The sequence below is a fragment of the Mustelus asterias genome, chromosome 6 (assembly GCF_964213995.1).
Source record: "Mustelus asterias chromosome 6, sMusAst1.hap1.1, whole genome shotgun sequence".
Classification (NCBI taxonomy): domain Eukaryota; kingdom Metazoa; phylum Chordata; class Chondrichthyes; order Carcharhiniformes; family Triakidae; genus Mustelus; species Mustelus asterias.
The window spans coordinates 93,315,007-93,334,654 of record NC_135806.1 but is presented as its reverse complement, the minus strand read 5'-3'; the positions used below and the strand labels follow the sequence as shown (position 1 = coordinate 93,334,654).

At 41.3% G+C, this 19,648-nt stretch overlaps 1 protein-coding gene across 1 annotated transcript in view; it reads left to right on the top strand.

Annotated features, from left to right (window-relative positions):
• The window catches only part of lnpep (leucyl/cystinyl aminopeptidase), a 98,546-nt gene that overhangs the window by 33,811 nt on the left and 45,087 nt on the right, over positions 1 to 19,648 (top strand). The window contains exons 4-6 of the mRNA XM_078214758.1: positions 10,743 to 10,877; positions 13,630 to 13,750; positions 15,960 to 16,114. Of these exons, the coding sequence (XP_078070884.1) occupies positions 10,743 to 10,877; positions 13,630 to 13,750; positions 15,960 to 16,114 (411 nt within the window). The remainder of the gene's footprint in view (positions 1 to 10,742; positions 10,878 to 13,629; positions 13,751 to 15,959; positions 16,115 to 19,648) is intronic.

The following is a 19,648-nucleotide window of genomic DNA, read 5'->3' as shown; positions in this document are numbered from 1 at the left end:
CACCAATCGGGTTCAGAAAGGCAAATTGCAAAGGAAAGAAAGATTGCATTAGAGGAGAAAAAGAGACAAAGGGAAAATAACAGGAACATTTTAAAAAATTTTCCTGATTTAGAGCTGAAATGGCTTCATGCTCAACTTTTACTTTCTGAGCAAGAAAAGATGGGCAGTATTAACAATTATGAAGGTATTAAGAAGGTACTTGCACTGATAATTACTAAAATTAAATATCTGTTATGAATTTAATAGTCAACTAATAAGTAAATTTAATAACTCCATGAAAATTATAGGGAGGTTAAATACCGGATACAGTTTTCATGGTGCAAGTGAATGAAGGTGTAGACAGCAGATAGAGGGAAATGGGGCTGGTGACTGATATTACAGAGATGCAAGCATACAGTTTTTGTGACGAGACGATACAAGATTGGAAGCTTGGGATCTGATAGGTTGCAAATAATCTAATTCAACTACAGGCGGTTGAATAGGATGATGACATCAGTGGCATGGGTATACAGTGTTCATGGGCAGAAGTGAAGACCATGTTTAATTTGAGAGTTTCTGCTCAGCTAGGAAGGATGTTGGAAAAGCTGTGGAGGGGTCCAGTGAGGTAGTGCTAACTGTTGATAGCATGTATGTGGAACCACATGCCTGTCTTTGGATTATAAAGGCCAAGACAATAGATGGATCTTGTCTAGCCAGAGATAATGGGGCAGGTTTGGAAAGAGAGACTATTGCTGGAAATGTTCTAGCTGCAATTGCATAGGCAAGGGTGGACAAAGTGAGGGCAGTTTGGTTGAGTTATAGAATAGCCAAGAGACATTGGAGGAGGATAATAGAGTTGACTATCAAAGGGTGCAAAAGAGGTTGAAGAGGGAGAGGAAGGATAATGCACCACAGACACTGAGGATGTTATTTGTATCTTTAGCTAGGACTGTAATTGTGATGGTGAAATATAATTGATGTAATAGGCATATGGAGTCACTGGGAAGATGGACCTAGGTTTAGAAAGTGCTGTCATGTTCAAAGACTTTGGAAAGAGAGATTATAGATAATAGTTACACACCAATGAGTCTCAGATTTGGACAATGCAGTTGGCCTCATTATTTCCCCACTTGACAAGGTTATAATGTCTGGATCTATATCTCGATATGGAGTTTTAGAGGGAGGAGAAAATCAGTAGAATAGAGAGAACCACTAGGGAAATTTCACTAACTTCATTGCGGTGTTAATGTAAGCCTTACTTGTGACTAATAAATAAGCTTTACTTTACCTTGCCAACAGTGTTTGAAGTTATAATTAATGCTAGGATTCAAATGTTGTTATTGCTTGCATGTGTCAGGGCAGAACTATATCTGTGGTACCTATTTTTAGAAGTAAAAGTGCCTTCAGCCATTATCGATTGTAATCTAAATGTATTCTCTAGTGTGGCACAATCAACAATAGACTTGCAGTTCAAGCAGCCTATTTAGTGTTCTTTGGCTCGGAAGAGGAAAAAGCATGAAGGTTTCTTAAAGAACATGTTTAAACGTCATGTGAGGCTGAGATGTGTTTTTGCTGTGATGTTCGTTTCTTAGGTGATGTCAAGTAATCTTGGTATTCATTTGCATTCCGATGAAAATTGGCAACTTGAGCAAGGTACCTGAAGATTCTCAATACCAGACAACTGTTTCTTTGTAACAATTGATATCTTTGAAATAAGAAGGGAAACTACATTTTAATCCCTCAATTTTTATATCAATCATGTATGTCTACCAGTGAAGTTGATATTTATTCCTGTAATTCCATTCTAAAAGCCATTATACTGTGCTACATTGAAATAAGATGGTATATGATTGTTCTAGAACACTTATGTCAATGAGAGTCTAATAACAGCATTTCATGAGCAAGTGGGCATCAGCAGATTAATGCATTCAGTCATAACAATGTGCATCAGTGTGGCATATTGACCTGCTGTTTCCAGCTTTTTCTGTTTTCCTTTGGATTCCAGAACTTGCAATACTTTGCTTTTTATTAGCTGTGTGACTGTATGCTCATTTAAAAATGAGAACTACCCTTCTTGCATGCGAATTATGGTGTTCATTTTAATTGCTGCTATTGTACGTTTCACAGAACCGGCTTCTTTTGTTGCCATTGGAGGAAAATTGTGGCCTGTTAAAGAAATCCATCTAAATTAATCATGGTTCTGTAGTTAATGCATTCCCTAGAGCATAAAACTGGGAGTAACAAATGATTAGTACAGAACAAGAGACCAATATGGAGATCAGTAACAATGAGAGGCAGGGTGTGCTATCGACAAGCTGTTTGTCTTCTATCCAAGGTCCCTAGTACAATATTTGTGTGAGCATGGAAGAAACTGCCATTTCAGCAGGTTTTAAAATTCTAATACTCTCCCATTAGACATTTCCAATACCAAATTAGGCAACAAATTCACTTGACAAAAATCTTGTTATAAAAATTGCATTGAGACATTGGCAGAAAGTTAAAATTGGAATCACTATTACAAGTGATTACTAATTTTATGTGAAGGAGTGAATTATTATACCTGACGGCCTAATTGTGTAAAGACCAGAGCTGTCATGGTTTCTGGTAATAATGATTAGACTGTTTTCAGCATTTAGCATCTGAAAGCTTTGTACTTGTTGAAAAGTGTAAGGATAGTTTCTTTTCTTCTCCATGCTCAAAATAGTGCCTGCTAGATAGTGTTTTACGTGTCTCTTTTTTCCCCATGAATTTCCCTTCCCCACACTTTCACTGTTTAAGACTTCCGCTAAAGGTGTTGTATAGCTGGCCACTTTTATGTGCAAAAGTAGTTCAGGTTGACTGGCCCTTCTACTTTTCCTGCCCTCTATCTAGGGGAGATGCCTGCCTCTTCTCTGCACTTTACTTTGACAGCATCATTTTTAAATTTGGTTTATTAATGTCACAAGTAGGCTTACATTAACACTGCAATGAAGTTTCTGTGAAAATCCCCCAGTCGCCACACTCCAGCATCTGTTCGGGTACGCTGAGGGAGAATTTAGTGTGGCCAGTGCACCTAACCAGCACGTCTGGGCGGCATGGTGGCACAGTGATTAGCACTGCTGCCTCACGGCTCCAGGCATCTGGGTCACTGCCTGTGTGGAGTTTGCACGTTCTCCCTGTGTGGGTTTCCTCCAGTTTCCTCCCACAGTCCAAAGATGTGCAGATTAGGTGCATTGACCATGCTAAATTGCCCCTTAGTAGGGATGCGTAGATTAGAGGGATTAGAACATAGAAAAGCTACAGCACAAACAGGCCCTTCGGCCCACAAGTTGCGCCGAACATGTCCCTACCTACTAGGCTTACCCATAACCCTCTATCTCACTAGCTTCCATGAACTTATCCAAAAGTCTCTTAAAAGACCCTATTGAATCCGCCTCCACCACCACTACCGGCAGCCGATTCCATGCGCCCACCACCCTCTGAGTGAAAACTTACCCCTAACATCTCCTCTGTACCTACTCCCCAGCACCCTAAACCTGTGACCTCTTGTGACAACCATTATAGCCCTGGGTAAAAGCCTCTGAGAATCCACTCTATCAATACCTCTCAACATCTTACATACCTCTATCAGGTCACCTCTCATCCTTCGCTTCTCCAAGGAGAAAAGACCTAGCTCTCTCAACCTATCCTCATAAGGCATGCCACCTAATCCAGGCAACATCCTTGTAAATCTCCTCTGCACCCTTTCTATGGCTTCCACATCCTTTCTGTAATGAGGCGACCAGAACTGGGCACAGTTCTCCAGGTGGGGTCTGACCAGGGTCCTATACAGCTGCAGCATTATCTCTCGATTTCTAAACTCAATTCCTCTATTGATGAAGGCTAGTATTCCATACACCTTCTTAACCACAGCCTCTACCTGCGACGCTGCTTTGAGCGTCCTATGAACCCGGACCCCAAGATCCTTCTGATCTTCCACACTGCCAAGCATCTTACCCTTAATATGATATTCTTTCATCCTATTCGACCTGCCAAAATGAACCACCACACACTTATCTGGGTTCAGGTCCATCTGCCACTTCTCCGCCCAGTCTTGCATCTTATCTATGTCTCGTTGCAACTGCTGACATCCCTCTACACTATGCACAACACCACCAACCTTTGTGTCATCAGCAAACTTGCCAACCCATCCTTCCACTTCCTCACCCAGGTCATTTATAAAAATCACAAAGAGCAAGGATCCCAGAACAGATCCCTGGGGCACGCCACTAGTGACAGACCTCCATGCAGAATATGACCCATCTACAACCACTCTTTGCCTTCTGTGGGCAAGACAGTTCTAAATCCACAAGGCAATGTCCCCTTGTATCCCATGCCCCTTCACTTTCTCAATAAGCCTTGCATGGGGCACCTTATCAAACGCCTTGCTGAAATCCATATAAACTACATCTACCGCTCTTCCCTCATCTATGTGTCTAGTTACATCTTCAAAAAATTCAATTAGGCTCGTAAGGCATGATCTGCCTTGGACAAAGCCGTGCTGGCTATTTCTGATCATACTGTTCCTCTCCAGATGTTCATAAATCCTGCCTCTCAGGATCTTCTCCATCAACTTATCAACCACTGAGGTTAGACTCACTGGTCTATAATTTCCCGGGCTATCTCTTCTCCCTTTCTTGAATAACGGAACCACATCCACAATCCTCCAATCCTTTGGAACCTCTCCGTCTCCATTGATGACGCAAAGATCATCGCCAGAGGCTCAGCAATCTCCTCCCTCGCCTCCCACAGTAACCTGGGGTACATCCCATCCGGTCCCGGCGAGTTATCTAACTTGATGCTTTTCAAAAGCTCCAACACATCCTCTTTCCTAATGTCCACATGCTCAATCTTCTCAGTCCACTGCAAATCTGCACTGCAACTACCAAGATCCTTTTCCACTGTGAATACTGAAGTAAAGTATTCATTGAGTACCTCTGCTATTTCTACCGGTTCTATACAGACTTTCTCACTGTCACATTTGAGAGATCCTACTCCACATCTTATCTTCTTGCTCTTAACATACTTGTAGAATGCCTTGGGGTTTTCCTTTATCCTGTCTGCCAAGGCCTTCTCATGACCCCTTCTTGCTCTTCCAATTTCCCTCTTAAGTTCCTTCCTACTAGTCGTATACTCGTCTAGATTTCTAATATTACCTAGCTCCCTGAACCTTTTGTAGGCTTTTCTTTTCTTCTTGACTAAATTCATTACAGCTTTCGTGCACCATGGTTCCTGTAACCTACCATAACTCCCCTGTCTCATTGGAACGTTGCTGTGCAGAGCTCCAGACAAATTTTCCTTGAAAATTTGCCACATTTCTTCTGTACATTTCCCTGAGAAAACCTCCTTCCAATTTTTGCCTCTAATTTCCTGACTAATAGCCTCATAATTGCCCTTACTCCAAATAAACACTTTCCTAGCTTGACTGATCCTATCTCTCTCCAATGCTAATGTAAAGGAGATAGAGTTATGATCACTATTCCCAAAATGCTCTCCCACTGAGAGATGTGACACCTGCCCAGGTTCATTCCCTGATACCAAATCAAGGACAGCCTCTCCTCTTGTAGGCTTATCCACATACTGTGTCAGGAAGCCGTCCTGAACACACCTAACAAACTCCTCCCCATCTAAACCCCTTACCCTAGGGATATTCCAATTGATATTTGGGAAATTAAAATCTCCTATCACGACCACTCTGTTACTATCACATCTCTCCAGGATCTGCTTCCCAATCTGCTCCTCCACATCCCTGCTACTATTGGGCGGCCTATAGAAAACACCCAGTAAAGTTATTGACCCCTTCCTGTTGCGAACCTCCACCCACAGGGATTCCGTAGACAATCCCTCTGTGGTGTCCATCTTTTCTACAGCCGTGACACTATCCCTGATCAACAGTACTACTCCCCCACCTCTTTTGCCTCCTTCCCTGTCCCTCCTGAAACATCTGAAACCCGGCACTTGAAGTATCCAGTCCTGTCCCTGAGATAACCAAGTCTCTGTAATGGCCACCACATCACACTTCCAAGTAGTGATCAATGCTCTAAGCTCATCCATTTTGTTCACTACACTCCTTGCGTTAAAATAAACACATCTCAACCCTTCGGTCTGAGCGCTCCCCTTCTCCGTCACCTGCGTATCCTCCCTCTCACACTGTCTACAAGCCCCTTTTATTTTTAAGCTAACCTCCTCTCTCCCAGTGACCTCATTTCGATTCCCACCCCCCGACCATTCTAGTTTAAACACTCCCCAGTAGCCTTAGCAAACCTTCCCGCCAGGATATTGGTCCCCCTGGGATTTAAGTGAAACCCGTCCTTTTTGTACAGGTCGCACCTGCCCCTAAAGAGGTCCCAATGATCCAGGAACCTGAATCCCTGACCCCTGCTCCAATCCCTCAGCCACGCATTTATCCTCCACCTATTCCATTCCTTCCCTCACTGTCTCGTGGCACAGGCAGCAATCCCGACATTACTGCCTTTGCATTCCTTCTTCTTAACTCCCTACCTAACTTCCTATATTCTCCTTTCATAACCCCTTCCCCTTTCCTGCCGGGGAAAAAATAGCGGGGTAAATATGTGGGGTTACGGGGATAAGACCTGGGTGGGATTGTGGTTGGTGCAAACTCGATGGGCTGAATGGCCTCCTTCTGCACCGTAGGGTTTCTATGGTCTTTCGGACAGTGAGGGGGAAACTGGAGCACCCAGAGGAAACCCACGCAGACACTGGGAGGGTGTGCAGACGCCGCACAGACAGTGACCCAAGCTGGGGATCAATCCGGGGTCCCTGGCGCTGTGTGGCAGCAGTGCTAACCATCATGTTGGGAATTGCATCCTGTACATGCTTTAGAGAATATCTGTAAAGACAACTTGGTGTCGGTCCCCCTCGCCACCACCTCTCCCGGACCACACTACTCCTCTTACAAAAGACCCAACCCATAAACCAGGGACAAAAATTGGAAATAATGGCAATACGCAGCATTTGTAAAAAGAAAAGAAAATCCAAAGCATTAACTTGTCTCTTCTATTTATGAACATTATATTTCCAGCATTTTCTTTTTTTATATAAATAACCAGCAGAGGTTTTTAAAGCATTTCATTGTGGCAGTTCAGAGAGAGTGGGTGCAGAAAGTGTAAGTTCTGTTCTGAAGTATCTTTTGAACAGCATATATTTTTGCAATTGTTGAAGCAGAATTGGCAGGGGTCCAGGACTAGGTTGCCTTTGTGCCATTTTCCCCAAGTGCAGATGTGTAGCATGGCAGAGTAAAGGAGGAGCGGACTGGAAGAAGAGAGTCATATAAGTATTTATATATTTTGGGAGGGTGTAGGGTCTATTCATTCCTCCAAATAGACCGTGGGCACTTGGTACGATTTTAAAGAAATGATTTATTAAATATAATTTGAAATTAACATAATAGAAACGAAAGAGGATTACTTGAGAGAGGAAGAGTTGGGGACTGACTTTGCAGCCAGACCCAAAAATCTTGCAGCATTCGACTGAACAACAACTGAAAAAAACAGACAGTTGCTACCAGCAATATAAGAGTTTTATTATCTTTTGTTATTAAAATACTAAGTACAAGCAGTCTCCAGTTTTCAAAATCAAACCATGAAAGCTTCTGTTTATGCAAAACTTTGCTTGCCTTGTACTTTCAAATGTAGTCAATTTGTAAGCTCAAAACCCAGAATTCCAAGCTGAGTTTTAAAATGTGGCCAAGTTAGCTTAAGTTAACTTTAAAGCATAGCATAATTAGTTACATTAGGCAGAAATACTTAAAATGAAGCCTTTTAACTAATCCAAACAATATAGAGGATCCCACAAAGGGCAAGAAGAGGCCATGAACAACCATGGTTTTTACTATTTGGTTTGGAATTCTAATGAATCTTGATCAGACTTAGTATATTCTAGTGCGGGTTTTGTCCAGTTGTGAGTGCTATTTTAACTTCAGCAGAGTGATTGCTGAGAATGCTGACTCATGCAGTGAGATGAACCAGAACTACCCTTACTCTAAATGTAGGTCACAGCAAGATGCTGCTATCCATTTACCATGACGTACACTGCTAGATCAGCTCATTAGTAATTAGTTTGCTTTTTTCCCCACTGTCCTGGAGCAGTGATTCTGAGTGGGCGAGCTGACAGATCTTTTCTCCATAATGCTGTTGCAGGTTTTTCCATGGTGCTTGCATCTGGAGATTTCAATCTGTTGCGCGCATCTCTGCTTTCCATGCCATTTCTCCTGCAAATGCACCAGAAGTTGAGGAACGCCATGCACACATGAATTCTGAGATCGTATTAATTTTTATTTAGCAATAAATAGATACCGAACATTCCCTTCCCTTAGCTTACCTTGGATGGATTGCACGATTTTTTTATTTATCTCTCCTCTCTGCCTCCCATTAGAATGTAGAGGAAGAAATTGTGTTATGCGATCTATAACTTGTGTTTCTGCTTGAAACATATCTCTTCTCGATCTCTTCTATGTTTGGACTGGGCTAAAGATATGTACCCTTTCCCTTAGATATCAAACCATGTAACTACCTCTAAAACTGTCATTTACTGAGTGTCCATAAGCACGGTGTCTGCTATATTGACAAACCAATATTTGGCATTGTGTGTACCCATATGCATTTATTTGAAAAGTGAATGCATCCAAGGTACTCTCTCTAAATGAAAGCCTGTTAAAACATGAACTTCAAAACAGGAATTTGTTCATTCAACTTATTCAAACTTTTCTGTGGTGCCACATAGTACATTCCCTTTCTTCTAGCTCCCCTGTTGGCTTGAGATGTGTTTCCCTGCTGAAAACGCGAATGCTGAGGAAGAACTTATTTTTGGCCATTGAACTAGGCTGGAGGCTGTCAGAAATAGGAGGATCCAAAATAGAAGACATTGCAGTGGTCAAAAGAGAATGGGAAGGAATTCTGTTGGAGTTCCCATTTACTGCTTTCCTTTAAAAGGTCATACACTATAATGAAAAAAAAAAATTGTTTCCTGCTGTTTGTTTTGGCATGTGGAATAGATTGAAGGCTTTTGTTGGAATTCACTGCCTGTCTTCACTAATGTGTAACTAAATGTTCAGTTCTGCAGTCATAGCAGAGGTGACTCAATCTCAGTATATTAGCTGTATCTGTCATCAGATGAGTGATTAAATGGTAATAAAAGTGTCTCCACTTCTGCACGAATCCCTTATCAATTCCCCTGTGTGATCGGTGACCACCTGTTTGCTGCTCATGTACAGAAATTGGCTGAGTGCTTCTTCAACTGATTGCCAAGCTCTGAATTTATTTCGATTCTGGTAAACACCAAATACTAATTGTGACAGTGTAAGCACTGGGACTCACTCCAGTCCTCCTGTAACAAATAACCTCATTCTCTCTTGGTAATTTTAACCATTTTTGCCCCGCATTTAGATTGAACCCTTTGTACACGTTAACTGTACCTGTGCACGGTGTGTTCATTAATCTGCATTAAAATTCTTGGCGTTACTCCAAAAACTCCCATTGTGTGTTCAAACACACCTCTCAGCAGTCAAATCACCAGACAGTGATTGATTCCAGGATGGTACTCTGTGATGAGATTTAGGAACTGGCTTTATACTCAGTTACAGACTCTAATCTGATAGAAACATAGAAACCCTACAGTACAGAAAGAGGCCATTCGGCCCATCGAGTCTGCACCGACCACAATCCCACCCAGGCCCTACCCCCATATCCCTACATATTTTTACCCGCTAATCCCTCTAATCTACACATCCCAGGACACTAAGGGGCAATTTTAGCATGGCCAATCAACCTTACCCGCACATCTTTGGACTGTGGGAGGAAACCGGAGCACCCGGAGGAAACCCACGCAGACACAAGGAGAATGTGCAAACTCCACACAGACAGTGACCCAAGCCGGGAATCGAACCCAGATCCCTGGAGCTGTGAAGCAGCAGTGCTAACCACTGTGCTACCATGCCGCCCTGATACCTGAGAAAAGCTGGTTTGTAATACTCCAGGGTGCTGCCAATGGGATTTTGTGGGCTCGATTTATCACTGGAGGCTGGGGGTTCTTTCCACTTTGCCTCAGGTTACACTAATCCATTAATCAGTGTTTCTGACTTGACCAGTAGTAAAATGTTACCCGTTGGTAGCTTGTGCAGTTTTAATTGGTTAATCTCCTCTGACTAGCTGTTTTTTTAAAACCTGATTTTAGTTGAGCTGTAATACAGTCTCTGAGTGTGGCTATGTTTGTCTGCGTTTCTTTGTAGTGAGTGTTAAGTTTATATGTGGCAGGCACTAGGTTCAGCAAAAGAATCTAAAGCTGATGCACCCAGGTGAAGAATTGTTGCTGTTTGTAACATTGAGCAGAACTCAGGAACTTCAGAACTATAATGTGATGAGAGTTCACAAAAAGACAATTGAATTCCCATGGTATTATTTGAAAAACAGCTTTTCAGCAGCAAAAAATCCCTTTGCTTTTCTTTGTATCTTTCCCCTCAAAAAGTGACAGTGTGGAGGAGTAAATTGAGCTGCGGCATGTTTCTGCAGGCAGTTGTGAAAAGATGCTGCATCTCCTCTGCACAGCTCCAGTGTAGATTTCAACTTGCTTCTCCAACTGATTGGTAATTTAGGTACAGGGCTAGATAATTGCAATTTTAACACACAGTAAATCCTTTAGGCAAGCTGAAATTTCTTTAAAACTGCAAAATATGATTGACCACTGAAAACATCTGCAGTGTTTAATCTCATGTCTGAAATCTGTTGTAGGATGTCACAACTCCAGTTGCCAATGGACTATTTCAAGACACGTTTGCAAAAAGTGTAAAAATGAGCACTTATTTGGTGGCATTTATTGTTGCTGACTTGAAGAATGTCAGCCAAGAGACTGCAAGTGGAACTCTGGTAAGTCCTTACTAACTTTTTTTTGTGGTCCCTATTACTTTTTAGGTAGAGGAAAGGCTATATTTATCCACATTCCTCCAAGGTGGTGGTGGTGGGCCTTCTCCTTGAATTGCTGCCATTTGTGTGCTAATGGTAATCCCACAATGGTTGGTAGGAATTTCAGGACTTTGACCAGCAATTATGATGAATAGCCAATCTAGTTCAAATCAAGAAGATACCATGACATTGAAGTAATGTTGTTCCAACAATATTTCTAAGCTTGCTTTCCTGATGGTAAAAATGTGAAGTCGCCAGATGAACATAGGCTGCTCTTTGAGAGGAAGAGAGCTGACTGGTGGTGATTTAACCCGAGGATCACCACACCTCAGGCAGGGGCAAGGTTGAGAAGGCAGGGCCTTCATGAATAACCTCAGCCAGGACAGGAATGCTGTTGGCGTCGCTCTGCATCACGAACCGGCTGTCCAGCCAACTGAGCTGATGGTAGAGTTCATAGGGACATAAGAAGTAGGATAGGAGTAGGTAATTTAGTCCTTCGAGCCTGATCCCATGTGAACTCACCTTTATGTATTAACCATTTGTGTGTCATCTTGTCAAATGCCGCCTTGAAAGTCCAGTTATACCACATCAACAGGATCCCCATTATCCACCTTGCTAGTTACATCTTCGAAGGACTGAAGCAAATTAGTCAAATATGATTTACTCTTCATAAGACCGTGCTGTCTCTGATGGATTGCATTTTGACTTTGTAAATGTCCTGTTATTACTTCCTTAATAATGGATTATAATAATTTCCCAATGACAGATGTTAAACTAATTGGCATATAATTTCCTCCCTCCCTTTTTGAATAAGGGAGTTACATTAGCATTTTTCCAATCCACCGGAACCTTTCCCACATCCAGGGAATTTTGGAATATTGTAACTAATGGATCAAGATCCTAGGACGTAGGCGATCAGGCCCTGGGGACTTGCCTGCCTTTAATCCCATAGTTTGCTCAGTACATTTATCTAGTGGTCATGATGGTTCTAAGTTTCTTCCTTTTTATAACCTCTGCATTACCTCTTATTACTGGGATGGTACTCGTGTCCTCCACCATGAAAACTGAGGCAAAATATTGATTTGTTGTCTCAACCATTTCTGCATTTCCTACTATTAAATCCCTAGACTCATCTTCCAAGGGACCATCATTCACTTAAGTTATTTTCTTCCCCTTTTTGTACTTATGCAAGCTTTTGCTGTTTGTTTTTATATTTTACGCTAGTTTTCTTTCGTAATTTACCCCGTCTCCGTCCCTCTCACCACCTTTCCTCCTCTCTGGAATATATTTTAGTTGGGAAGACTTGGATATCTCCTTAAATATCTGCCTCTTTCATCAACTGTCCTGTTTTTAGTCTTCCTGCCCACTCCACTAGGACCAATCTGTCCTCATGCCTATGATATTTCGTTCGTTTAACTCCATAATGCGAATGTTGAGCTCCAGTTTCTTGCCCTCAAACTGAATTTGAAATTCTAGTATGCTATGATTTTTTAAAAATCATTCATGGGACACGGGCGTCGCTGGCTGGCCAGCATTTATTGCCCGAGGGCAGTTGAGAGTCAACCACATTGCTGTGACTGGAGTCACATGTAGACCAGACCAGGTAAGGTCGGCAGATTTCCTTCCCTAAAGGACATTAGTAAACCAGATGGGTTTTTCTGACAATCAACAATGCTTTCATGATCATCAGTAGATTCTTAATTTCAGATTTTTAAATTGAATTCAAATTCCACCATCTGCCGTGGTGGGATTTGAACCTGGGTCCTCAGAACATTAGCCGAGTAAGACACTTCTCTCAGAAACTCCTGCCGTAATGGCCTGGAGTTATAGGCCAGAATGTTAGGCTTGAGTGGAACCAGAACTGAACATTATTAAATGGATTGTTTTGTGAATAGATGTTGGTTGATGGCACTGTTGATTACTCCTTGCATCAGTTTACTGACAATTGAAGGAAGACTGGTGGGATGGGAATTGGCCAAGTTAGATTTCTCTCTCTTTTGTTGATGCGACATGTCTGATAACCTTAAACTTTCACAAATGCCATGATTCTTTAGAGCAGCTTGGCTCAGAGAGCAGCTAGCTTTTGTGCATGGATCTTCATTGAGCCCTGAAACCATCCTGGCAGTAGAGTCTTTGCAGCACCTAGTGCTCTCAGCTGCTTAATTTCATGTCAAGTGAGCCAAATTAGCTGGACACTGATATATATGAAGATGGAGACCTCGGGAGAAAGCCAAGTAGAGCTATCTACTCAGCACTTTTGGCCGAGTCTTGTACACACGTGTTAGGCTCTACCACCGAAGGATATGGATAGTCATTCATCCTCCTCTTCATTCTGATTACCCAGTTGTCCCAACACCACAGTGAACAGGATCTGGTAAAAGTACAGAGTTTTCCTCTGATGCACTAATTATAGGCTTTCCCAGACTTTTGGATAAAAGAGTAAGAGATGTACTGGATTCTAACGTTGCATGCACAAGATCAGTGCTGTTGCTCATTGCTCACATTGATTCATCAATGGTCAGCATTGCTCCTTCTGTCATTTGCCCCTCCAACTTAGCACAGTACTGCCCCACTACACAACCAAGGATGTCCTCACCGTGGAGATGAGGTCATCTTTAAAAGGCTAATGTTCTGTAGGCTCAGCCCATTCAAGTGGTTTTCTAGTGATGTAACTCTGTTTTAGTATTTCTGATTTTGTTCCCTTGAATGTGACTAGGTATCCGTGTATGCTGTTCCTGACAAGATGGATCAAATGCATTATGCGTTAGAATCAGCAGTGAAGCTTCTGAAGTTTTATGAGGACTTCTTCAATATATCCTATCCCTTAAATAAACTAGGTAAGGTAGAATAAAGACACCTTTTAATAAAGCCTGGACAAGCTGCTGCAGTCTATACATTACTGAGATTGATAATATCTATACTGTATAATGATACTTGGCAAAGTATTTGATTGTCATATGGTGTACCTCCACATTACATTTTGGCATTTCCTAACACTGAAACATTTAAAATGGGATCATGCATATGATCTCATTCAGGTTTTAGCTTGCTGCCTATCTAATGGCCTGTGAATGCATGTAGAACCTTCATGCTTAGGATATGCCCTACTCCTAAGTATCTTCAGCATATTGAGGAAAGTCTTCAGCCCTGAAGGAACAGTTGGATGTGATTTACAGAACAAAACTGAGCAAAATTAACACCCTGAAATGTTTTGATTTTGCTGAAGTAACACCATTTGGATTTGTGAGGGAGTCATGGCCACCTTCCATATTCCCTTGCCTTCTGTGTGGAGGTATGCCCTTGGAGGCATTACTGCATGGCCTAACGCTGTTATCACACCATGTAACTTTCATCTCAGCTGATCGTTTTATACTGCCAAAGAGAACAAGCATCAATTCTTTTCTCGTGCTGTTAAATATGATGGCATTCAGAGTTCAAGATTAATTGTGCATGTTAGAAATTGCTTTGCAGAATGTCAACCGTAACTTTTAAATGAACACTCTTCAGTTTTACTTCAGTAGACTCTGTAATTGAGAAACTGCAACCTCATCTGAGCCGTGAAAGCTGCTTCTTTATTGCAGAGCGTTTCAAATAGACTGACAATTCTAGATCCAGCTGTTTCAGAATGTCACCAAGACTGAGCAGAATTCCATTAAGTTTGTACTGATACTAAATAGAGATGAGTGCCTAGGGAATGGATGGTACAGTGAGTCAGATCATTTTCCTTTCATCTCCCAGAGCATAGCATGAAGTCAGTACATACCAGTAGGATGGAACTCTTCACTGATGTTCGAATCATAGAATCCCTACAGTGCCGTTTGGTCCATCAAGCCTGCACTGAGAGCAATCCCACCCAGGTCCCATCCCTGTAACTCCATGTATTTATCATGCTAATCCCCCTAAAGGTCAATTTAGCATGGTCAATCCACCTAACCCACATGGGTTTGGACTGTGGGAAGAAACCGGAGCACCCAGATGAAACACATGCAGACACTGGGAGAACATGCAAACTCCACGTAGACAGTCACCCAAGGCCAGAATTGAACCTGGGTCCCTAGCACTGTGAGGCATCACTGTGCCACCGTGCCGTGAAAGGATCTGAATTGAAATTAGTTTCTCAATCACTGTCTCAGTGGAACAGTTTGATTTTTTTTTTGCAGTTGAGGGGGCAAAATACTACCTGTTGTTGAGCATTCGAACTGGTAAACTTACTCTGATAGCTTGAGGGAAATCGCCCACTTTGGACGTTGGGTTTAAATTTATTGTTTGTTTGTTTATTTATTCTCTCAGAGCTAACCTACACATAACTTGAAAGCTCTACAGCAGTACAAAATATTAGTCTTTTGTCACTTTGATCAGATTTTTATTCTTTGCTTAAATAAACATGACTAAACAGAATGATATGAAGAAAGCAGGTTTTTCCACTTCATGTGCAACGTAGGATTTAAAAATTATATTTCACTACAAAAAGATACGGTGTAGTATTGAACATAGGAACAGAAACAAACCCATCAGGTTTGTTCTGCCGTTCATTTAGAGATCATGGCTCATCTGTAACTCAACCTGTTTTTCCTTCCTTTGATAGTCCTTGATACTTTACCCGCCTAAATTGTGCCACTGTCCCTGTGGATTACATTAGGGTCATCAGCAAACTTAAATGCCAAACTGAGGAAAGTATTTGCAAACTTTCACCTATAGAAGCTGCTTGACCTAATGGTCTTGTAGATATAAATATAATCCGATGAAAGATCATTGACCTGAAACATCGACGCTGATCTTTCCCCACAGATCCTGCCTGATCTACTGAGTATTTTCAGTGTTTTCTGGATTTTTTTCCAGATTTCCATCACCCGTATAGCATTTTGGTTTTGTCAAAAAGCAAAATCACTTCGTGGTATAACATTTATGATGTGCTCTGTTCATTAGATAGGGATTAGCACACTATATTTTGGAAAGCATGACATTAATTTAGTAATTGTTTGTGTGTCTGCAATATATTCACATTTGGAATTCCTTTGCATTCAAGTTTTTTTTTCCCTTTCCTAGATTTGGTGGCTATCCCTGATTTTGAAGCAGGAGCCATGGAAAATTGGGGCCTAATCACTTTCAGAGAAATAACCCTCCTTTACAAGGAAGAGACTGCATCAATACTGGACAAACAGACAATTAGCATAGTGATAGCTCACGAATTGGCTCATCAGGTATTTTAGTCAAGCTTCAATATATTTTGAAGTAAAAGTTTTAAGCGGGCAATATAATGTATGATCATTGCTATTTCAGTAATTTGTTTTTGTAAATATTTCTGTAGTCTGAAATTGTCACATTCTGGTGGTGCTAGCTTCTGTGTACAGTGCTTGTTATGATTTGCATCTTGAGGCTGACTGAGGACTCATGCCCTGCACCTTGTAAACTCTCAATTATTTTGCTTGCAGAAAATGCATTACCAGTGCAATCTTTTGATTTTCCCCATCTTTTGTTGCTGAAATAGGGTCTACAAAGTGAGCTAACTTTCATTATGTTCACCACCTGATGGTGTTTGACTGAAGTAAAAATAGTTTATTTATTAGTCACAAGTAAGGCTTACATTAACGCTGCAATGAAGTTACAGTGAAATGGATGCTGCAGTTTTTTCCTATCTAAAATTCGTTGATCGCTGCACAAAAAAGAATTGTCAATGTTAATTCACAAGGTTAGATCACATGGGATTAGGGGTAATTTGTTAGTTTGGATAGGTGACTGGCTGATGGACAGAAGACAGAGTCAGAGTAAATGGCTTTTTTTCTGGATGGCAAACAGTAACTAGTGGGATGCCACTGGGTTCAGTCCTTGGGCCCCAGCTATTTGCAATCTATATTAACGACTTGGATACAGGGATAGAAGGCTCTATAGCCAAATTTGCAAATGACACAAAAACAGACGGGACAGTAAGTTGCAATGAGGAAATAACCTTACAAATGGATATAGATAGGTTAGGAGAGTGGGCCAAAATGTGGCAGATGGAGTTTAACGTGGATAAGTGTGAGGTCATGTATTATAGTTGGAGAATTGGGAAGGCGACTTATTATTTAAATGGGGAGAGACTTTGGGGTGCAGAGGGATATGGGTGTCCTCGTTCATGAGTCACACAAAACTAGCATGAAGGTACAGCAGACAATAAAGCAAATGGAATGTTGGTATTTATAGCTAAAGGAATAAAATATGAAGGTAAGGAAGTATTGTTGCAACTATACAAGGCATTGATGAGGTCGCACCTGGAGTATTGTGCACAGGTTTGGTCCCCTTATTTGAAGAAAGATGTAGTGGCATTGGAGGCAGTCAGAGGAGGTTCACTAGATTGATTCCAGAGATGAGGGGTTTGTTGTATGAAGACAGACTGAACAGTTTAGATCTATATTCTCTGGAATTTAGAAGAATGAGGGGAGATCAAATTTAGATATACAAGATGATAAAAGGTATGGATAAAGTGGACGTGGAGCAGATGCTTCCTCTTGTGGGGCATTCTAGGATGAGAGGTCATAGTCTTCGGATAAAGGGTAGCAAATTTAAAACAGAGTTGAGGAGAACCTACTTCTCACGAAGGGTTGTGAATCTGTGGAATTCACTACCCCAAAGTGCAATGGATGCTGGGACAGTGAGTAAATTTTAAGGAGGAGTTACAGATTTTTAATTGGTTATGGGGAGAAGTCAGGAAAATGGGGATGAGTAGCATACCAGCCATGATCGAATGGCCTAATTCTACTCTTGTATCTTTATGAACTTGTGAAATTTTGTCACCCTGATTTTACACCAGGGGCTGTTCTTTGCTAGGACATGAGTAAATACTTGCTAACGACAGAAAAGAAATGGACTGATCGGAATCATACCCATATTAATTTGGGTTCTAGTATCTTGATTTGAAGGACCTGATTGGCGAAGACTATTTTGGAGGTAGGGTGTGGCAGGAAAGAGGGCATGGAGGATTAAAATGCCACCATTTGATCTCTGGGACTTGTGCAGCAATCCAATGGGATGGTATGATTTTCCCCCCTCCAAAATGTGAGGCCTATGCGGAGGGGTTATAGCATAATTGGAAGTATTAATGAGGCAAGTGACCTACAGAAGATGCCAATAGTCAATGCTGAATCTAGGCCAGGAATGGCCCAGGTGACTTTCCACACTATGTAGGAAAACAAATATTTGTAATGAGCGGCAATGATACCATGGTTTTTGTTTGTATTACATGTTTGGTATTTTACATATTCATCAGCACCTTGGACATTTCTTGCATTGATTGGTGTGAAGCGAAACATATTTCTATTTAAAATCGAGAGTATGATGAAGGCAAAATATGTTCTTTTGAATTCCCATAATGGAGAGATGCCTTTCCACGCTAGATAATGGAAGAGCACAGATAATCAGATTTCCAACTTAGGCTCATGTTTGTATGATGCACTACATTCTGCACTCTCCTTTCCTTCCCTATGTACGGCATACTTTGTAAAGCGCTTAAGAAACAACACTTTTCACTATATACTAATACATGTGACAATAATAATTCAAATCAGCAGTATCTTTGAATTTGGAATAATTGGCATAGATATAATGCCTTTAATGTAGAAGAGCTTCCTAGGGTAATCAGGAATAAATGGATGCTGATAAAGGGATATTATGAAGGGCGGCCAGAAGGATCTTCCATTAAAAAGAAGTTTCAGGTCGAGTCTTGAAAGAGGACATGGAGACGGAGAGCTAATAGAATTTTGGCAGGGATTTCAGCATGAGACCTAGGCAGCTGAAAATATGGACCCATCTTTTGGGGGAAGCGGAAGGGGGGGGGGGGGAATGGGCTTAATGCACCAAAGGCCAGTCGGAGGAGCAACTAATCATTTGGGGGTGAGGGATTGTAGAGCTGAAGGAAATTACAAAAATGGCGAGAGTATGAGGGATTTCATAAAAGTAACAAAAGAGACATGATGTACAAGGTAACTGCAGTCTTTCTTAATAAAAGTATGAACTTCAGCGATTTCAGATTTTGGTTTTTGGGGATGATCAGCCACATTAACAACAGTATGTTTTTAGCATCTCAGTAATCCTATTCTGCTGTTGGATATTGGGCATTAGTTTGTTTTGTCTGGTCATGCTTGTTTCTGGAGCATTATTGCACAGGCAGCAAGAATTTGGGCAAGGATTACCTAACATTTGACTTCAGTTTCTGTGTGTTATGTTGCTTTAAATGTTCGGACTCGAGCTGTAATACACAACAGGAATAATTCTCCTCGTTAACAAAATACTGTCTGTTTCATTAGATAGGAATAGTTATTGGCAAATTGAATCACAACTTAAAAATGAAAGGACTGTGCTTTGTGACATTAATTAGGTTCTGATGTAAACAACTCACGTCTCAAACTGCCAGGAAGCCTCATTGTCTAGCAGATTACATGCTTGCTTATTTCCTGCGGATGTTCAGCGTGTGGCTCCCTGGAGCCTACAAGCTTTATTTGAAGTCTTGCACTAACCTACTGGAGTGCTGATCTAATTCAGGCACTTGGGAGCTTGGCCATTAATTCAGTGAAAGGAATCTTGTTACTTTTCATTTTGTATTTTAGTTTTGCAGCACTATTATTAACATTTTACATTCTTGCTTGTGCCTAGTCATGCCTTTTTCACACGCAGAATAGGGTCATTTAACATCTTATATAAATGATTTGCTTTTGTACCGAGCTAAGTATGAGATAATTATCAGCTTATTTGGTGCAGCA